We start from the raw sequence: 22,173 nt of genomic DNA on the forward strand, positions 1-22,173 counted from the left end.
TGGACTGCAACGGTTCAATAAGGCAGCTCACCACCACCACCACCTCAAAGGCAATTAGGGATGGGCAATAAATGCTGTCAGAGCCAGCGACTCCCACAGCCCATAAATGAGTAAAAAAAACAGCATCTAAATGAGTGAAGGAGAGGGAGAGAGCATCCGTGGGAGAGACCATCTGTGTGAGTGGCGGCAGGAATCTGTGGGAGAGGGAGAGAGCGTCCGCGGGCGTGGGAATCTGTGGGAGAGGGAGAGAGCTGGGATTCTCGCAGCTGGAGCCTAAAGTTTATAAACTGCTGTAATTTACAAATCACCCTGGAATTTACATGCAGCTCCAGCCATTGAAACCAGTCCCTGACACAATACCTGCATGTTAAAGGATAAACAGCTATGTCAAATCCATGCTCCGGACTAATTGCCTGTGGGACACTGTTACATGGGATCAGCTCTCATTTGATGTTCACTTCAAAAGTCTCTTAAATGAGATGACTCGGCTGGTGACTGAGGAGATAGTGGGGAAACTCTGCTTTCCAGGCAGTGATCAGATACCATTGCAACAGGCATGGAACCTATAGAGCGAAGGTAGCATACTGGTATTGTCACTGGAACTAGTAATCCAATAGCCTCAGCTAACGCCCTGGAGATATGAGTTCAAATCCCACTTTCGCTGATGGTGGACTTTAAATTCAATTAATTAATAAATCTGGAATAAAATTCTCATTTTGTTCATAACTACTGGATTGTCATCAAAATCCCATCTGGTTCACAAATGCCCTTTAGGGGAGGAAATCTGCCGCCCTTACCTGGTCTGGCCTACATGTGACTCCAGACCCACAGCAATGTGGTTTTCCCTTAATTTCCTTCTGAAATGACTGAATAAGCCACTCGGTTGCAGGATGCTGACAGCAACTGCTCCAGGACAACTGGCGATGGGCAATAAGTGCCGGCCTAGCCAGGGACAGCCACTTCCCAAAAAATACACTGCTCCCTCAACAGCGTTATGGGGTATCGGCTTAGTGTTTAACAGGGAAACGGATACTGGCTTGGGAGGCAATGTTTTTGCAGGACCATGGAGAAATAAGGAATCGGATTGGTGGGTCAAACAGCGATTTCTCTCTGAATTTGCCTGTATCCTTTCACTACCCTGTTTTTCATTTTCTTTGCACACCGGTGAACCATTCCACCCTGAGTAGGTTTCTGTAAAAAAAAAAATCAATGGAGAGAGGGAGACAACACCAAAGAAGTGGTTCTTACAGTGAGGCTTTGCAGTGTCAGACACGCTACGAAGGAAAGCAGGCAACTGAATGCAGTTGTCTAATATTCCACTCTTGTTCCTCCCCTGCTCAAGCACACATCGTTAGGAGAAATTGGGAGAGAGCTGGGAGTGTCCTTCCTCCATGGAATTCCAGTCTCTGTGCTTAGGGTATGTTGTGTAGACTAACAGGCAGCCAGGTGAAATGTTCACACAAAACTCATCCCACATCTTAAAGTGGAATATTATTTGGAGGAATAAACAAAACTTAGCGTCAGAGCCTATAAATAACAGGGGATGGAGAGAGAGAGAGGGTTCAAAAATTTATTCCACAGCAAAGAATTATCCCAAGGTTCCTGTAGCTCGTGGCTGTGCCAATGTTCTTGTTCTGTCTCTGCTGGAAAGAGGGTGTGTCAGATAAGGTCAGGGTCAAGCTGAGTGATGCCTCCCAGAGTAGAAAGGCTTGTTGACGTTTTCACTTGGATTGGTGCATTTAGCAGCTGATCCCTATTGAGCAGCCTCTCCCACGACTAATTGATCTCTGAGAGGTGGTGGGAAGGGTTGTTGCCACTACTGGCTTGTGTCTTGTAGATTATGAAGCAGCACAAAACCCAGCCAGCACTGACTGCTGGTTCCTGAGGGAATGTGCTACGTTGTAGGTGAAGGTCATATCGACCTGAATGGCCAGGCTTTGACTCGAGAGGGCAGTGGGGAGGTGCACACGAGGCTGGCCAGTACCCGTTGAAACTATGTACCGGTAAGAACGTATCCCTTCATGGTCGCTGGGCCAAAATTCTGGAACACTCTATCCAACTGTGGGAGCACCTTCACCATTGTTCAAGAAGAATCTCAAAATGAATTCCCGCTTGAGGAAGCATGGGTTAATGAAGGATAGCCAGCAGGCACTTGTTAAAGGCAACTCTTGACTGACTGCCCTCAATGAGTTCTTGGATGAAGTAACAGAGCAAGGTGATGAAGATAGCACAATGGCTGTTATATATATGAGACTCTTCAAAATGACAATAGGGTACCACAACATACTGATTCAGAAAATAGAAGCACTTGGGATCAAAGAGACAGTAATAATTGGTTAAGGAATAGGAGTCGAGTTTTTAAAAATTTATTTGTTATTGGAATGTGGGGGTCGCTGGCTGGGCCAGCATTTATTGCCCATCCCTCACTGCCCTTGAGAAGGTGGTGGTGAGCCACCTTGAGCCTCTGCAGTCCGTGATTTGTACACCCACGGTGCTGTTAGGGAGGGAGCTCCAGGATTTTGACCCAGCGACAGTGAAGGAACGACGATATAGTTCTGTGTCAGGATGGTGAATGACTTGGAGGGGAACTTCCAGGTGGTGGTGTTCCCATGCGTCTGCTGCCCTTGTCCTAGATGGTGAATGATGTTTTTCTGACTGGAATGACAAATTCTGTGGGGTCTTCTCAAGGTTAGTATGAGGACCCACTGCTTGTTAACTCTAAATGACCTGGACTTGGGTACAGAGAGCACAATTCTGAAGTTTGTGGACGAAACAAATGTGGCAATAAAACAAACAGCAACTATGATAATGACCAACTTCAGCAGGACATGGACTGGTGAAATGGGCAGACACGTGGAGTATAATACAGATAAGTTTGAAATGCTGCACTTTGGGAGGGGGACAGGACGAATCAAGATAATCTAATGATAATATTTGAAAGTAGTGTAAGAGCAGAGGGACCTGAGACAATTAAGAAATCTTTTTGAGGATGTTGACATAATGCTTAAGATATGGGATACGTGGCTTTGTCAATAGGGGCATTGAACACAAAAAAACATGCAAGTTATGCTGCATCTTTTCAAACCACTGATTATAAGCCTCAGCTGGAGTATTGTGTTCAATTCTGGGCATTGCACTTTAGGAAGGAGGTTAAGGCCTTGGAGCAGGTGCAGAGGAGATTTACTAGAACGGTACCAGGGACAGGGGACTCAGTTAATGTGGACAGATTAGAGAAGCTGGGGTTGTTCTCCTTGGAGCAGAGGAGGTTAGGAAAGGAAGAAAAGTTACAGCACAGAAAGAGGCCATTCGGCCCATCCGAGGTTAAGGGAGGGTTAACAGGCGTTTGAAAATACAAGGCCTTTGATACAGAAAGTAGAGAGAAACTATTTCATGTGGGTCGATAACCCAGGGATCATAGATTTAAAATAATCGACAAAAGCGTTAGAGGAGAAATGAGAAGTCTTTTCACACAAAGTGTTAAGATCTGTGACACATTGCCTGAAAGAGTGGTGGAACCAGATTCCATAGCAACTTTCAAAAGGCAATCGGGCGTATACTCAAAGAGGATTAATCCGTAGAGTTATGGGGAAAAAGCTGATGTGCTGGTTTAGATTGGACTGCTCTCTCAAAGAGCCAGCACAGACACAGAAGGCTGAATGGCCTCTTTCTGCGCTGTGGGAATGTAAAACTCTGAAGCAGCCCACTGCCTTCTCAGAGGCACCGAGGAGATGGGAAATAAAAGTCAGCCTTGCCAGTGGCGCTTGCATCCTGAGACTGAATTTTGAACAACGCCTTTCAATTAAAATACACTTAAAAACACAGTTACCTGTCAGTACAGTATTGCTAAAAAAGAGAGACATGTTGCCGAAGCTTTTCGTCTTGCACTTGTCAGGACAAACATAAGAATACCAAATTTTAAAACGATCACAACAGTTTTTGCTACAGGTGAAAAGGGTACTGATTGGTTGGCAAATTGACTGATTGGCTGAGGCATTGCCATGAATGATGTAACAGGGAATTGTAGGCCCCCCCCAAGCTCCCGGGTAATTCAAAAAAGCTGCAAGGCTTGAACATATTGTTTGCAGAGAATGGATCCCTGCGTATGAATGTATGTCACTTTTAGCAAGTGTAGACGAGCCACGTTACAAGTTTGACTGATTATCTTAAACTGGTTGTTAGTGTAGTTATTAACGCACTCAGGATTGTTCAGTAAGTGCTGCCCAATCGCGGACTTATATCTAACAGCAGACATTTTGTTTTGGGTTTTGCAAGCCTGGGCTGGTTGAGTACGGTCTGTACTCTGCCTATTGCAAACGACCGAAGAAACATGGCGATTGCCATTGCTATCAGCGACATAACTCCCTTTTCAGCAATACTTTAAAAAAAAGTTGACAAATAAAGATTGTGAGAGTCTTAATTTTTCCTTCTGATTATTTGGTGTCCCATTAAGGTAGGACCACCATAATGGGGCATGACCAACCTTCTGGAAATGTGGTCTCAGGAAAATGACTGTGAAGCTGTCAGATGGTTAGGATGTTATATTGAAAGAAACAGGTTCACTCCTACTCCTTTAGGGAATGAAACCTGTCGAACCTACCCAGTCAGGCTCATACGTGACTCCAGACACACACCCAATCGATAGGCTCTTAAATGCCCTCTAAAGTGGTCTAGTGAACCACTCAGTCATATTATCCATTCTCAAAACAAATAGGGATGGGCAGTACACGCTGGCCCTGCCAACGACATCGACTCTCTGAGAATGAATATTCAAACTCCTGGTCTGGCTAGCCCTTTCACCTACTTTCCAAGCTGTGTGCGCTTTGAGGGTCACGGTAAGTGGGTTACAGTCAAAAGTAAATAGTTTTATGTGGCTGGTTCTGTTGTTGTGAACTTTGTGTGACACGTATCTGTTGATAAGCTTGGTAAACTATATGGGACGTCCATGGTGAGGTCGGGGGAAGCAGGTGGGTTACTGAGGGCAGTCTGACTGTTCATGGGATGTTAACTCATTCCAACCTGTGAATTGTGTGCACAGCAAAGTGAAGAATGTTACTGCCGGGGAAGCAGAACAACTTTCTCATTCACCCAGTAGAGTTGCCAACTGTGACTAAATGTAATCCTGGAGGTTTCACCACATGACTTGCCCCCACGCTCCAGCCATTAGTTGGCCAACACACCCATCTTGTGGCATATGGCCTTCCTACACCAATTGGAAAGCAAAAACACTCATTACCCAATTGGATGATGCTTGACTGTCAGCCAAACAGACTTTTTAACCCCCCCCACCCACCATTTTCAATATGTTTTGTATCTAGTAAAGAAATGTTTTTTTAAATGATCTTTTTAACGTCTCGATGATTTTTCTCCAGAGCTGCACCCAGCACTGTCTTGGAGATTGATCTTCAATTCCCGGACACTCCTGGAGGGTTGGCAACCCTAACATCCAGTGTCTACTTAAAGCACCAAGCGCAGACAATGTCCAGCTCTCTTTGCTCTGATCATGTGCCTCAGGCCCAATCTCAGGCACTCAGTCTACCTTTTCTCCTTTCTCACTCCCAATTTAGTATTGAAATAGGACGATTTTACAGGTCCATAACCATTGGGAACTGCTGGGAATTTGATTTAAGCCTGCCTGAACTCGATTCATGCTGAACCATCACAAGTCAAGGGGAAGGGGGGTGGAATTCTCATTTTATCTACCTGTATGCAACTTTCAGACCAGGTCCCAGAGGCACAAGACCAGCAAGAACCACCACAGCAACTGTAGCCTGCATTTACATATTGCCTTTCACAAAGGAAAGCAGCCCATGGCACTTCACCAGGCCATTGCCAGACCAAACACTGACAGCGAGTACAGAGTAGGATGAGTGACCTTAAGCTTGGTCAAAGAGTTGGGCTTTAAGCAGAGCCTTAAAGGGAGAGAGAGAGAGAGATGTGGAGAAGTTTAGAGAAGGAATCCCTGGGCTTAGGGCTTAAGACATTAATGGCTGAAGTCACAACTGCCAATAGGAATATAGGAACAGGAGGAGGCCATTTAGCCCCTCGAGCCTGTTCGACCATTGTGACATCGTGGCTATTCATCGACCTACTGCAGGGAGAAGGGAGTGGACGATACATAAGGGGCTGGTGTTGGAGGAACCCTGAGATTTGGAAGGGTTGTAGGGCTCGAGGTGGGCAGAGATAGGAAGGGACGAAACCCTGGAGGAATTTGAACGCACGAGTGAAAACCTTAAAATGGAGGCTTTGGTCAAACAACAAAGACTCAATCGTCCAGGACGACTTTGCCCAATCACTGGTGGTTTCGGACATCACGGAGATGCTTTGATTGGCGTCCATCCTGGCAACCCCGAGCTATCGGCTTCACTCCGGACACAACTGCACCTCTCAAACTCAAATATATTTAACACAAAAACACACGCGCAGTGGTCTAAATCCATCGGCAAGAGGTGTGGCTGATCATTACCGCTGGCTACAAAATAGAAAGTAGTGTTTTTTGTTTAGAAAACTGGCGGTACCAGCCCTCCAAACTCAAAATGGTTCTGAGTACTATAAAATTGAGCATAACTTGGAGGTCTGTCCCAATGGCCCGTTGAGTTTGGCTCGGTCTTTCTTTGAGTCTTTGCACCTGGCGTGGTGCCGGGCCGGCGCCAGGGCAGGCGGGCCTGTGTCCAGTGCCCGCCGCCTCTGGACGCGGTGCAGCACGATCCGGTAGGTGCCCGTTACGGGGCTGCGCGAGTCCTTGCCCACGTTGTCCTGGATGTGGGCCTCCGTCACCCCGAGGCGCGTCAGGGCCCGTTTCACCTCGGCCTCATCCCCCCTCAGCGGCTCTGGGGGCCCGGACAGGTGCGAGGGGTCCAGCTGGAAGGGCTCGAGCTCCCGGGGGAGCTGGACGCCCCTCATCCACTCGCTGCGGGCGATCTGGGCCACAGTGTGGCGCTCGGCGGCCGCCGGACGCAGGATCCCGCGGATCAGCTTCTGGCAGGGCTCCGTGAGGTGCGGGGGCACCGGGTAGCCCCCGTCCAGGATGCACCTCTTCAGCTTGGCCACGGTGTCCGCTCGGAAGGGCATGGCCCCCGCCACCATGAAGTACAGCAGCACCCCCAGCGCCCAGACGTCCACAAAGATGCCCACGTAACTCTCGTCGCGGAAGAGCTCTGGCGCGGCGTAGGGCGGAGAGCCGCAGAAGGTACTGAGCATCTCGTCACGGCGGCACGTGGTGCTGAAGCCAAAGTCACCCACCTTGACGCAGCTGTTGGTCACGTAGAAGACGTTCTCCGCCTTCAGGTCGCGGTGAATGGTGTTGTTTTCGTGCTGCGAGACAGGGAGGGAGAGATACAAATCAGTTCATAACAGTCTCGGCGGTGGAGGGGGGAGGAGGAGAGGAGGGGAAGGCTGTAACAAAGGAATTGCATTTCTATAGCACCTTTCGTGACTCCGGGTGCCCCAAGGTGCTTTGATAGCTGTGATTTAATCGGATGACTGAGCTCATCTCTAAAGCAGAAGGCTGTGTGTGGGTTCAATTGTCCACTCCAGAACCTTCAACATAAAACCCAGGCTGACACTCCCTAGTGCAGTAGGGGTCGAGTATCCCTTATCCGAATCCCTCGGGCCAATCGCATTTTGGATTTTTGGATCATTTCGGTTTTCGGATACAGCATTGAAACGTCCATTACAATAGCCTAAGCCCAGACCGGCCAACAGTCTAAAGTAAATGAAATGGCTAGAAATGTAAGATGTATCACTGAATAATAAACACCTGAGAAAGTTTCTTTTTGACAAAAATCGCGATGCAGGCAAACAACGAGGACTTCCCCCGCTAACGGTTGATGAGGTTTAAAAAAAAAGGTGCAATTTTGGGATGTGTTTAGTTTTGGGATTTACGGTAAAGGATACTCGACCTGTACTGTGGGGTCTGCAGTGTTGGGGAGGGGTTCTCTCCGATGGGAGGTTAAACTGAGGCCATGTCCGCCTGGTGGTGTACATAAAACATCCCATGGCCATCACTGGAGGAGACGCAGGGGAGGTTCTCCTTGCTATCCTGGACACTATTTATCCCTCAACCAACACTTAAAAAGATTAAAAGCAAAATCCTGCGCATGCTGGAGATCTGAGATAAAAACAGAAAGTGCTGTAAAAACTCAGCAGGTCTGTGGAGAGAGAGAAACAAGAGTTAACCTTTCGAGTCCAGTCTGACTCTGACCAAGATTTCTGGCCATGTGTCTCATTGCTGTTTGTGGGGTCCTACTGCACACAAATTGGGGAATAGCAGCACAGTGGTAATATTACCGGACTAGTAATCCAGAGTACCAGACTCTGCAGTACATGAGTTCAAATCCCACCATGGCAGCTAGGGGAATTTAAATGCAGTTGGTTAAATGAATACCTAATCCCCTGCGGTTAGAACCATAGAACACTACAGCACAGAAAAACAAGCCATTCGGCCCTTCTAGTCTGTGCCGAAATATTATTCCGCTAGTCCAGGTTGACCAGAAAGGTGTCAGGAATGGCCGAGTGCGCACACTTGGCCTGCCCTGTGGCCACCGGCACTCACATACCCGATCCTGATGCCTTTTCATTCAGCAGTTGGAACATCAGTGTTCCTCAAATCCCAAATCCTGCACAGATCAGCTAGCTCGCTTGATAGCTAACAGGGCTCTTAGTCCCAGAGTCAGTGTCTCGCGCCCCCACACTGGCTGCTGCTTTTTTAAAATTTAATATTTTTTTATTTATCATCATTTTTTTTATTATTCAAAACACTAAACTATCGTGGTGAATAAAGGCCCTTGTCCTATGAGGATTATAGAGTGAACAGGGGCTTCTGGGGAGAGTCCAGCCACTGAAGATTACATTCATTTTTGGTAAATAGTAAACATTAATAAATAACGCATGATGGAGTAAACCCATATGTTTTGATGCTTCTTAAAGTCTTTTTGGTAACATCTGCAAAACGTCCTATTAAAAAAGCCATTCCCTGGAGTATTTCCGATAACAATGACTGACAAACAAACAGAACGTATTAGGAAACTTCCAATGCTAACGTGATTCTGTTTTAATTTACTCCCTAATGCCACGTTTCAGTTTGAAACTCAAAACTGAACTTAGGACGTCTGGCCAGTTGCAAATGGTAGAAACATAGAAACTAGGAGCAGGAGTAGGCCATTCGACCCTTCGATTCAGTACGATCATGGCTGATCCTCTATCCCAACTCCATACTCCTGCTCTCTACCCATACCCCTTGACACCTTTAGAGTCTAGAAATCTATTTCCTTCTTACATTCCATGACTTGGCTTCCACAGCCTTTGTGGTAGAGAATTCCACAGCTTCACCACCCTCTGAGTGAAGACGATTCTCCTCATCTCAGTCCTAAATGGTCTACCCCGTATCCTGAGACTGTGACCCCTTGTTCTCGATCCCCCAGCCAGAGGAAACATCATCCCTGCATCCAGTCTGTCCATCCCTGCCAGAATATTTTACGTTTCAATGAGGTCCCCTCTCATTCTTCTAAACTCCAGTGAATACAAGCCTAGTCGGCCCAATCTCTCCTCATAAGACAATCCTGCCATCCCAGGAATCAGTCTGGTGAACCTTCGCTGCCCTCCCTCTATGGCAAGTATATCCTTTCTTAGGTAGGGAGAACAAAACTACACACAATATTCCAGGTGTGGTCTCACCAAGGCCCTGTACAGCTGCAGTAAGACATCCTTGCTCCTGTACTCAAGTCCTCTCGCATTGAAGGCCAATGTACCATTTGCCTTCCTAACTGCTTGCTGCACCTGCATGCTTGCTCTCAGTGATTGGAGTAGATGGAAGTTGCGCTGCACTGGGCGGGCAGCAGGATGGTTAAGGTGATCCTGGTCTTTAACAATCATGGGAAGCCACAGCTTAGCTGCTTCTACCAGCATTTCTCAGAGGACATGCAACAGCAGATTATCCGAGACACTTTCCATCTGGTGTCCAGGCGAGATGAAAACGTCTCCAACCTTTCGTAAGGTGGCAGTTTGATTGGTGGGTCAGACTACAAGCTGATATATCCACATTACGCTACTCTCTACTTCCTGTTCTGTGTTGACTCGTCCCAGAGTGAATTACGAATTCTGGATCAGAACATTAGACAAGTGTTTTGAGAATGTCTGTGAGCTGGACCTTATATTCCACATGGATAAGGTTCATTGCATTCTGCAGGAGGTGGTAATGGTGACTAACAGTGGTGCTGGAGACTAACATGACTGGTATAGAACCTTGTTGAGGCCACAGCTGGAGTACTGTGTGCAGTTCTGGTCGCCACATTATAGGAAGGATGTGATTGCACTGGGAGGGGATGCAGAGGAGATTCACCAGGATGTTGCCTGGGATGAAACATTTGAGTTATGAAGAGAGGTTGGATAGACTTGGGTTGTTTTTGTTGGAGTGGAGAAGACTGAGGGGCGACCTGATCGAGGTGTACAAGATTATGAGGGGCATGGACAGGGTGGATAGGGAGCAGCTGTTACCCTTAGTTGAAGGGTCAGTCACCAGGGGACATAAGTTCAAGGTGAGGGGCAGGAGGTTTAGGGGGATGTGAGGAAAAATCTTCTTACCCAGAGGGTAGTGACAGTCAGGAATGCGCTGCCTGGGAGGGTGGTGGAGGCGGGTTGCCTCACATCCTTTAAAAAGTACCTGGATGAGCACTTGGCAGGTCATAACATTCAAGGCTATGGGCCAAGTGCTGGTAAATGGGATTAGGTAGGTAGGTCAGGCGTTTCTCACGTGTCGGTGCAGACCCGATGGGCCGAAGGGCCACTTCTGCACTGTGTGATTCTGTGACTGAGATTGTATCGGAGGTTGAGGCACAGACTAAACTGGAAAGGTCTGAGGCTGGATTCTCTGCAGCGCCTGCCTGTGCAGTCTCTGCCGTAAAGGACATCAACCTGCCAGCGATCCCACACAACATCAAAGCTTCAAATCTATCTTCATTTGTGTTAAAGGACATTTCATATTAATGATACCTGCTCATTTACTGCATTCACCTGTAAATACTGAAAGCTTTCAACACATCAGCTTTGATGGGAAGGTTATTGTTATAAAAGAATGATAACTTATGGTGGTTTCTCACCGGAGCCCTCTAACTGGATCAAATCCTAAATCGTTACAATACTTGAGACACTAACCCTGAGACCTTTTGTATTGAGCACCGACCTACATTGGCTGCACGACAGACAGGAACACTAAGCATTTAGCCAGGGCCAATCCTTAATCTAGTGCTTTGAACCAGGCAGACTGTATCTCTAGAGCAGGCACACTGCAAAGCTTTATCCACCTTCACCCCAAATGAAGGAAATTACCCAGAAACTGCCAATACCAACCCCCTCACATGGTCCCCTGGAAGATAGAGGAACGTAATGAGGGACAATTTGCCAGTTCTTCCTGTGATCTGACTCTGGCGATACAAACGGACATTCTATGAATGACCAATGAATTATGCTTACCGACTAAAGTGGGATTTTACCCTCCCCTTGCTCTCCAAGCTGAAAGACAAAGGATGCGTTTCCTTCCACGCGTGAACATGAAGTGGACATTCCCGCAGCCAATATTCAGGACCGGAAGTGGAGCGCATGCTTTAATAGAAATTTGTCTGAAATTTGAAATATTGACACCAGCTGGATCTGAAAGCAGATACAGCCCGTCCTGGGTCTGAAAGCAGATACAGCCCGTCCTGGATCTGAAAGCAGATACAGCTCGTCCTGGGTCTGAAAGCAGATACAGCCCGTCCCAGGTCTGAAAGCAGATACAGCCCGTCCCGGGTCTGAAAGCAGATACAGCCCGTCCCGGGTCTGAAAGCAGATACAGCCCGTCCCGGGTCTGAAAGCAGATACAGCCCGTCCTGGGTCTGAAAGCAGATACACCCCGTCCTGGATGTGAAAGCAGATACAGCCCGTCCTGGATGTGAAAGCAGATACAGCCCGTCCTGGATGTGAAAGCAGATACAGCCCGTCCTGGCTCCCCCTAGTGTTGTGGCACAAATAAACACAGCCTCAAACAGAATCTCGAAATAAAAAGCAAGTCTCGGTAATGGTAACCGTGAAACTACTAGATTATTGTAAAAACCCCACCTGGTTCACTCGTGTTAATGTAGTTAAGGAAATCTGCCAACCTTACCCAGTCTGACCTACATATATGACTCCAGGCCCACAGCAATGTTGTTGACCCTCCTGAAATGGCCTAGCAAAGCTGCTCAGCTGCAGCCAACCACTACAGGAAAGTCAATTAAAGAACCAACGCTGTGGGTGGGGGTACCAACAGCACAGGGACTGCAGCAGTTCAAGGCGGCGTCTCACCACCACCTCAAGTCTCAAGGGCAATTAGGGATGGGCAGTAGATGCTGGCCCAGCCAGCGACGCCCACATCCCGTGAATGAATTAAAAAAAAACACCGGCTGCCATTTCTCTCACGTTACGAGTGACCGGTGCAGCGGGAGTTTAACCAGATCCAATTTTGTGTTGGTACTGTTGGCAGGGCCTGTATTGGCTGTGGTGACTCTATTCCTGGAGGTTTTAGTACATGACCTCTCATCTCAAACTGCACTACCTGGCTAAAGCCTTTTCCCCATCTCTTAATACTTTTGAAACTAATAAAAGCGTCAAAAGATTTTTTTTTTTTCTTAATGCCCCATGACTTTTCTTCCAAGTGCTCCTTGTAGCAAAGTCCTCCAGTTAATCTTTTAGATCAATCCTGGAGGGTTAGCAACCCTTAGACCAGGTTGGTGTAAAGGCCCTGGGTCATCTCTGTGTTATAACTGATGTGAGAGCAATTACTGCCAAATGGTGAGGGGTTTAAAATAAAAACAGACACTACTGGAAAAACTCAACAGGTCCGGCAGCGCACGTGGAGAGGGAAACAGAGTTAACGTTTCAAGTCCAATGTGGGTGCTCTTTGGAACTGAAGGGAGGTAGAAATATGATCGGTTTTATGTTGTTGAAAAAAGGGGAAGGGGCAGGTGGAGAAAAGGGAAGGTCAGGGATAGGTTAGAGGGGGGAGGAGACTAAATTACAAAGATGTCATGGAACAAAAGGCAAAAAGAGAGTGGGAATGGTAGTAATAAAGGAACAAAGCATTGGTCCACAGTAGGTGTTAATAGCAGAATAAAGGTCAGTGCTGTCTGAACGCAAAACATGAGAACAAGATACAGACTGGCACTGGGGGTAAAAATACAAAGCGGAGGAGAGAATTCATGCTCTGAAGTTGTTGAACTCGATATTCAGTCCGGAAGGCTGTAAAGTGCCTAATCGGAAGATGAGGTGCTGTTCCTCTAGTTTGCGTTGGGCTTCACTGGAACATTGCAGCAAGCCAAGGACAGAAATGCAAGCATGAGAGCAGGGTGGAGTGTTGAAATGGCAAGCGACAGGGAGGTCTGGGTCATGCTTGCGGACTGACCGAAGGTGTTCCGCAAAGCAGTCACCCAGTCTGCGTTTGGTCTCCCCAATGTCGAGGGGACCACATTGTGCTGCCAGGCCTGCTGAGTTTTTCCAGCACTTTTTTGATATTTCAGATCTCCAGCATCTGCAGCATTTTGCTTTTATTTTGGGGTGAGGGGTTTGGCTCCACAGCAATGACCTGGGTTAAAAAGTATAGTTTCAATGGAGCAACAAGTATCATTTCATACAAAAACAGAAAATGTTGGAAAAACTCAGCAGGTCTAGCAGCATCTGTGGAGAGAGAAACAGTTAACGTTTAGAGTCCGTATGACTCTTCTTCAGAACTCATACAGACTCGAAACGTTAACTCTGTTCCTCTCTCCACAGATGCTGTCAGACCTGCTGGGTTTTTCCAACGTTTTCTGTTTTTGTTTCAGATTTCCAGCATCCACAGTATTTTGCTTTTATCCAAGTGTCATTTCACGTCTGGCTCTGTTGGAAAACTAATGGATAGAGATTAATGACTATAATGAATCAACAGTTCCATCATTATTGTACAATGTGACCACCTGGATGTTAGAAGCTGAACGAGGTGACTTGTGGTCTTTTCCCATTTGGCAATTCTGACGTTTGAGAAATAGTCCCGAGCTCCGAATTGTGACAAACATTGCATTCCACCATCCCAATGGATGAAACGACATAACGAATCCCGGATGCCACTGACTCCATCCCTCTCCCTGGTATGAGGCTGAACCAGACTGTTCAAAGCCTTGGAGCCCCACGGGACCCAGCATTGAGCTTCCAACCCCATACCCCAGTGGTATTCATCAGAAAGAGAGTGAGAGCCAATTGGGACATTGGAAAATCTTAATGGGGCCACAGGTAGAATTTTAAAAATACTTCCAGATTCATTAAGATTTATTTCTTCAAAAAGATATCTTGGTATATATAAAACGCAAAAAGTAATTAGATGAAACAGCTTAAGAGAAGATTTGACAGAGGTGTTCAAAATCACGAAGGGTTTTGATAGAGTGGGTAAGGAGAAGTTGTTCCCCTGGTAGAAAGGTTGGTAACCTGAGGATACGGGTTTACATTAATTGGTAAAAGAACCAGAGGGAGATATTGAGAATCTAATTTGCACAACGGGTTCTGATGATCTGGAACACTCTGCCTGAAAGGGTGGTAGCAGCAGATTCAATAGTCACTTTCAAAAGGGAACTGGATATATATTTGACAAAAAAAATATACATAAGGCGACAGGACAAGAATAGGGGATTGGGAGCAATGGGGTATCCCTTTCAAAGGGCCAGCACAGGAAGACTGGGCTGAATGGCCTTGTCCTAAGCTGGACCATTCAATGATTCTATCCCAGTAGAAGATGAGCATTAAATAATGAGCGCTTACCATGTGTTTAACCGCTGCGACGATCTGTGCAAAGATGATCTTACTGTCTGCCTCCGACAACCTGCCCTCGGTACTGATTTTGGTGAAGAGTTCACCCCCGCCGGCATACTCCATCACCAGGTGGAGCTTGGACAGGGTCTCGATCACTTCATAGAGCCTGATGATGTTGGGATGGTGCAGACGCTCCATGCTGGAGATCTCTCGAGACAGAAGCCGCTGGGTCTTCTGGTCCAGTTTCGTCTTGTCCAATATCTTGATGGCAACTTTTTCTAGTGAAAAATAAACCAATAAACAAGACGATACTAAACAATAACCAGAGGCAGAAGGAAGATTCAATCAAAGATTGATACTTGGTCTCTCAATCAAAATGAAAAGCTTTCTTCTTCAGTTCTCTGCCTGAAGGCAGGTCTGACCCACAATCCTCACCATGGACAGGGCAAGGAGTCAGGTCCACCCCCAGCTGAAACAGGGATTGAACCTCGTGCTGTTGGACCCAATCTGGTCCACACCAGCTATCCAGCCAACTGGCCCAAAGGAGTCCAAGTTGCTGTGGCAACAAACACTGTCACATGCATATTGTGGCCAGGGGCTGTGGATAAAGATGGTAGAGGCTCCAACATCCTTTCCATCCCATGGTGGACCAGGAATCTCTCCCACCCTGACCACCTGCCATTGGGCTGTGTTGGGAGGATTTGCAGGTTGATACTCAACCTGTTTGGTTGTGTTAGGAATGCACCTTCCTTGAAGCCAGCAGGGAGACAGTGGTGTGGTGGTATTATCATTGGACTCATAATCCAAAAGCTCAGGGCAATTCTCTGGGGGGACCTTGGTTCAAATCCCAGCACAGCAGATGATGGAATTTGAATTCAATAAAAAATCAGGAACTAGAAGTGTAATGATGACCATGAAATGATTGTTGCAAAAACCCATCCTTAGGGAAGGAAGTCAGCTGTCCCTGCCTGGTCTGGCTTACATGTGACTGACAATGTGGTTGACTCTAACTGCCCTCTGAAATGACCTAGCAAGCCACTCAGTTCAAGGGCAATTAGGGATGGGCAACAAATGCTGGCCTTGCCAGTGATGCCCTCAACCAATAAAAGGGAAAAAAAAAGTCCCCTCTCCTAATCCTTAATATTCTTCCTAAAGTGTGGTGCCTGGAATTGAACACAATCCTCCAGCTGAGGCCTAAGCATGGAGAAAATGGTTACCATGACCTCCTTCCTTTTGCACTCTATGAGCTGGATTCTACACTGAGGACAGACTCCGTGCACCCCAGTGTAAATTAGCTTCTTCTTGGCTGGCTTGCCCCACTTTAATCTTTCGGCTGACAGCCCTTTAATTATCCTGAGGCGAGACTTCCATCCCATTCCAGGAGGAAATCCCGTCCACCAGGAGCAGTGGCCACTGCTGGTTCAGCACCAAGGACCTGGCAGAGGCACTGAGCAATGGACCCAGCCCTCCAAGTAAGGCCAGTATCTCACTGAGGGCTGGGATGGCAGGCCTGGATGAGGTGGGGTGGGCTGGGGGTGGGGGGCGACACATGTTGGACAGGGATGGGGTGGGGGGGGAAATTGTGGAGGTGGTGTTGCCTCCGATTGGCGCTGGGGACTTGGAAAGGAGGCGCCCACGCCCCTCCCCACGGCCCTCAACCCCTTCCACTGACCAGCAGCCCTCAGGGGTCAAAGCTGCTGGTCTGCAGGTTGGGCGCAGGGCTCTCCCAGTATGCACCCGGTATATCAGAGCACGTGGGAGGATGAGACCCGTAATTGGGCATCGATTGCCCCACTTAAAGGGCCTCAATTGCGCCATGGGTGGGAAATCCACCCCATGCCTTCTCGCCGCTTCTAAAGTCATGGTGGGTGGCAGAGGCAGGCGGACCAGCAGTGGACACATCGCCAATGGCACGGTATTTACGAGTCCACCCGCCTGGGGGTGGCGCGTAACACCCAGCCCAGTGTGCCTCTATTTATAAAAGATCCTGTTGGCTTCTGTTAAGACAGCTTTCTCCATTTCCCCTGCCTTCTGGTTTCTCTGTCCCTGCAGGGCAATGTCCCTCATCGGGGGCTGGCACCATCTGCTCTTTGAACGGCTCCCATTTTACAATTCTTTTTCTGTTGTATGGGTTATTCTCTTTGTGAATGGGCTGCCCGTTGCTGGAGTAACTGTACAGGGGGCACAAACCAGCCCCTGGTGACTCCTACAGAGGCCGCTCATCCTTGGTGAGCACAGACACCAACGGTGGAAACCTTCACCAATTTCAGAAGGTTCTGAGCCATAAGGGACCCAAAATGCAGCTGCCGGGCCCCCCCCCACCCCCACCGATGGGGTCCGAGTCCCGCCCTCTTTCAAAATCCGCCAATGAACAGGCTTCCCCCAGGTGGGGGGGCACTAACCCATTCGGGACGGTGGGTGGGCCCTGCAGGCGGGAGAGCCAACGAGGGTACCGAGGCTGTGGGTAAGCGGCAGCCCTGCCGGGAGAGGTGGAAGGTGCCGACGTAGGTGGGGGGACCCGAGGGGGCACCTCGAAAATGGAGAATTCGGCCCTCTGAGGCATTCAGGACACGGTAAAAGTGTGGCCATAGCCGGCAAGCCGTCAGTGCGGAGGAGGGGGGCAGCCAGGAGGGAGTCCATCTATCGGATGTCCCGTGGCTGCAGCTGTGGCCCCCTCCGCAGCTCTGGGATGGGGGGGGGTGGAATTAAAGGAGGCCTTGCTGACCCCCTCCAGCCGTCTGCCGGCCTTCAGCCCCAGTGGGGTTCACCTTGGACAGATCCCGGCAGCATCACCATTCTTCCTCCAATTGGGCGCTTCATTGATCTTAACTAGCAACCCACCAGAGTGGCAGGGGGGTACCAGTGCCAGTCTGACCCCGCCACCACCAGGAGGATGGTTCAGGGGTGTGAATGCTTTGGATCATCTACCCGATGCCAATCTTTCAAAAATTCTCCATCCTCCCCCATTCAAAGCCGCCTCTCCACGTGGCTGATAAGATTCCACCGTGAGGGTCAACTGGTTAGTGACACCACAAGAGCACAAGAACTAGGATCAGGAGTAGACCACACGGCACATCGAGCCTGTCCTGTCCTTCAATACAATCACGGCTGACCGTGGGCTTCAATTCCATTTTTTCTTTATTCTTTCACGGGATGTGGGTTTCTCTGGCTGGGCCAGCATTTATTGCCCATCCCTAGTTGCCCTTGAGAAGGTGGTGGTGAGCTGCCTTCTTGAACCGCTGCAGTCCATGTGGTGTAGGTACACCCACAGTGCTGTTAGGGAGGGAGTTCCAGGATTTTGACCCAGCGACAGTGAAGGAACGGTGATATATTTCCAAGTCAGGATAGTGAGTGACTTGGAGGGGAACTTCCAGGTGGTGGTGTTCCCATTTATCTGCTGCCCTTGTCCTTCTAGATGGTAGTGGTTGTGGGTTTGGAAGGTGCTGTCTAAGGAATTTTGGTGAGTTGCTGCAGTGCATCTTGTAGATGGTACACACACTGCTGCTACTGTGCGTCAGTGGTGGAGGGAGTGAATGTTTGTGGATGTGGTGCCAATCAAGCGGGCTGCTTTGTCCTGGATGGTGTCAAGCTTCTTGAGTGTTGTGGGAGCTGCACTCATCCAGGCAAGTGGGGAGTATTCCATCACACTCCTGACTTGTGCCTTGTAGATGGTGGACAGGCTTTGGGGAGTCAGGAGGGGAGTTACCCGCTGCAGGATTCCTAGCCTCTGACCTGCTCTTGTAGCCACAGTATTTATGTAGCTAGTCCAGTTCAGTTTCTGGAAACCCCAGGAGGCTGATAGTGGGGGATTCAGCGATGGCCATTGAATGTCAAGGGGCTATTGTTAGATTCTCTCTTGTTGGAGATGGTCATTGACTGACACTTCTTCAGTATCTGAGGAGTTGTGAATGGTGCTGAACATTGTGCAATCATCAGCGAACATCCCCATTTCTGACCTTATGATGGAAGGAAAGTCATTGATGAAGCAGCTGAAGATGGTTGGGCTGAGGACACTACCCTGAGGAACTCCTGCAGTGACGTCCTGGAGCTAAGATGATTGACCTCCAACAACCACAACCATCTTCCTTTGTGCTAGGTATGACTCCAACCAGCGGAGAGTTTTCCCCCTGATTCCCATTGACTCCAGTTTTGCTAGGGCTCTTTGGTGCCGCACTCGGTCAAATGCGGCCTTGATGTCAAGGGCAGTCACTCTCACCTCACCTCAGGAGTTCAGCTATTTTGTCCATGTTTGAACCAAGGCTGTAATGAGGTCAGGAGCTAAGTGACCCTGGCGGAACCCAAACTGAGAGTCAATGAGCAGGTTATTGCTAAGCAAGTGCCACTTGATAGCACTGTTGATGAGCCTTTCCATTACTTTACTGATGTTGGAGTGTAGACTAATGGGGTGGCAATTGGCCAGGTTGGATTTGTTCTGCTTTTTGTGTACGGGACACACCTGGGCAATTTTCCACATTGCCAGGTAGATGCCGGTGTTGTTTCTGTACCAGAACAGCTTGGCTAGGGGCACGGCAAGTTCTGGAACACAGGTCTTCAGTACTGCATTTTCTCGCCCACTCCCCATATCCCTTAATTCCCTGAGAGACCAAAAATCTGTCTATCCCAGCCTTAAATATATTCAACGATGGAGCATCCACCACCCTCTGGGGTAGAGAATTCCAAAGATTCACAATCCTTTGAGTGAAGTAATTTCTCCTCATCTCAGTCCTAAATGACCGTGGGGTCAGCTCTGTCTCGGGGTAATGCTCTCACTGCATGAAGACTGTGGTTTGAGGATCTGAGCACAAAATCCAGCTGGATAATTGCTGAGGGAGTACTGCACTGCCAGATGAGGACTTAAATCAAAAGTCTATCTACTCTCTCTACTGGATGTAAAAGATCCCATAGCATTATTTCATGGATCAGGGATTACCATCAGTGTCCTGGCCAATACTTATCCCTCAAACCAACTTCAGTCAAACAGTTTATTTAGACTTTAAATCTGTTTTTTCTCTTGTGTGAACTGGCTGCTGTATTTCCTCATTCTAACAATGACTACACTTCAGGAGCTATCTGAGACTTCCTGAGCGATGTCAATATGGTGATCATCAGTCTACGCCATCCCGACTTGGAAATATATCGCCGTTCCTTCACTGTCGCTGGATCAAATCCTGGAACTCCCTCCTTAACAGTACTGTGGGTATACCTACACCACATGAACTACTGCGGTTCAAGTAGGATGGTAGCACAGTAGTAACGTTACTAGGCTAGTAAGTAGAGGTTTAGGTTAATGCTCTAGTAACATGAGTTCAAATCCCCCCCCATGTAAAAGTTAAATTCAGTTAACAATAAATCAGGAATAAAATCATTGATAACAATCATGAAACTCTGACATAAAAACCCATCTGGTTCATTAATGTCCTTTAGGGAAGGAAATCTGCCGTCCTTACCTGGTCTGGCCTACATGTGACTCCAGACCCACTGCAATGTGTTTGACTCTTAACTGCCCCTCTGAGATGGCTGAATAAGCCACTCTGTCATAGGTGGCTCACTCATCGCCTGCTGAAGGGCATTGAGGGTTGGGCAATGAATGCTGGCCTAGCCAGTGCTGTTAATATCCCATGAATGAATTTATAAAAATTAGGAGGGGAAACTGTTGGCTTATTTTACCCCTGGCCAGCCCAGAGGAAACTGCGGGACAGTCTAGTGCCCAATTCCAAGGCCTGACTGCGATCAGCTAAAGCAGGGGTCGAACCGGACGACCTCTGACCCGAGCGGATTAATGCTACAACAGACCATGGCTTCTCCAGTTGTCTGCAGCTCCTTTTGACCTATTTGAAGGTTGCTGAAACCCTGAACCATGCTTTTGGAACATCCAGGTTTCACTATCCCAACACTCTCCTGGCCGGCCGCCCACACGCTACCCTTCAAATACTTCAGCTCATTCAAATCTCTGCTGCGTGTCCTATTGCGTTCCAACTTCTGTTCACCCACTTCTCACCTGTGTTTCCCAATCCCCCTATGGCCTCGCCCCTCCCTATCCCTGTAATCTCCTCCAGCACCACAACCCTCCTGGATATCTGCCCTCCTCTATTTCTGCCCTCTTGCACACCCCCGATTTTAATTGCTCCACCACTGGGGGCCATGCCTGGGCCCTAAGCTCCGAAATTCCCTTCCTCGCCTGTCCAGCTCCCGACCTTTCTCCCGTCCCTTAAGATGCTCTTTAAAATCTACCTCCTTGACTGAGCTTTTGGTCACCTGTCTTGACAGCGCCTTATGTGGCTCAGTGTCAAACGGGTGCTGGGTAGCATTCCTGTGAAAGGCCGTGGGACATTTTTAACCATATTAAAGGCGCAATGTAAATGCAAATTGTTGTCGTTGCTCATCGGTTGAAAATAAATCAGCGGTGAGCAACTTGAGCACATTGACGGCGCCAACCAGCCCAATCTCAGTGGCTCTCGCTACCTTTCGTCAGTAAGTGGACGCCGAGCTTGACCTGCGAGAAGTTGCCACTGCCAATCTCGCCGCGCATGCGGTAGAATCCGATCCTCTTCCCCAGCGTCACCTCCTTGACAGCTCGTTCATCGTGCGCCATCTCGTGGGACAGTTTCTCCAGCGGAGTCAGCCTGCGCTGCTGCCCGTCGTCGTCCTCCTCGTAGACCTCTGCCCGCGTGCAGTCCTCCGCGCTGTTCTCCCGGCTCCAGCGGGCATAGCGATGGTTGACCATGGTGCCACCATTGGCATAGACCGTGGTCATAATCTGGAAAGGGTGCCCCCGGCTTCCTTGCGATCGGACTGGGCTTTCCTTGCCGCCCCTACATCGCTCTTGGGTCTCAGACGTGGCTCAGTGGGTAGCACGCTCGCTGCTGAGTCAGAAGGGTCCAGGTTCAAGTCCCACTCCTGGACAGAAAAATCAAGCCTAAGGGAGTGCTGTACTGTCACAGGTACTGTCTTTCAAACGAGGCACCATCAAATCAGATCCCGTAGGATGGGTGTAAAAGATTCCATGGTCACTATTTTGAAGAGTAGGGGGGAGTAAACCCCGGTGTCCAGTTAACATTCATCCCTCAACAAACATCACTTCGAGAAACAGATTATCTGGTCAGTATCCCATTGCTGTCTGTGGGATCTTGCCGTGTGCAAATTAGCTGCCGAATTTCCATACGTCACAACAGCGACGGCACTTCAAGAGTACTTCGTTGGCCGTAAAGCACTTCGGGACGTCCTGAGGTCATGAAAGGCGCTATATAAATGCAAGTCTTTCCCAGCCGGCGTTCGAGGTCAGTCCTGCGCAGTGAAGGCTCGACCCTTTTCCAGTCTCATGGGTTCCGAGCGAGATTATTCTCTGCCTCCCAATAGCTCCTTGCAAAGCGATGAAATGGGTCACAC

The 22,173-nt window shown here is 48.5% G+C and overlaps 2 protein-coding genes across 2 annotated transcripts in view; both read right to left on the bottom strand.

Annotated features, from left to right (window-relative positions):
* LOC144692089 (uncharacterized) overlaps positions 1 to 22,173 on the bottom strand; it is a 981,581-nt gene that overhangs the window by 284,877 nt on the left and 674,531 nt on the right. The gene's annotated exons all lie outside the window — the stretch shown is intronic.
* Positions 96 to 22,088, bottom strand: LOC144692073 (serine/threonine-protein kinase NIM1-like). Its single transcript, XM_078560617.1, has 3 exons — positions 21,250 to 22,088; positions 14,797 to 15,065; positions 96 to 7,311 (listed from the first exon to the last, which is right to left on the bottom strand). Exons 1-3 carry the CDS (start codon positions 21,539 to 21,541, stop codon positions 6,547 to 6,549), a joined length of 1,326 nt encoding a protein of 441 aa, XP_078416743.1. The 5' UTR covers positions 21,542 to 22,088; the 3' UTR covers positions 96 to 6,546.

This window comes from Cetorhinus maximus, chromosome 2 (assembly GCF_964194155.1).
Source record: "Cetorhinus maximus chromosome 2, sCetMax3.hap1.1, whole genome shotgun sequence".
In the NCBI taxonomy this organism is placed as follows: domain Eukaryota; kingdom Metazoa; phylum Chordata; class Chondrichthyes; order Lamniformes; family Cetorhinidae; genus Cetorhinus; species Cetorhinus maximus.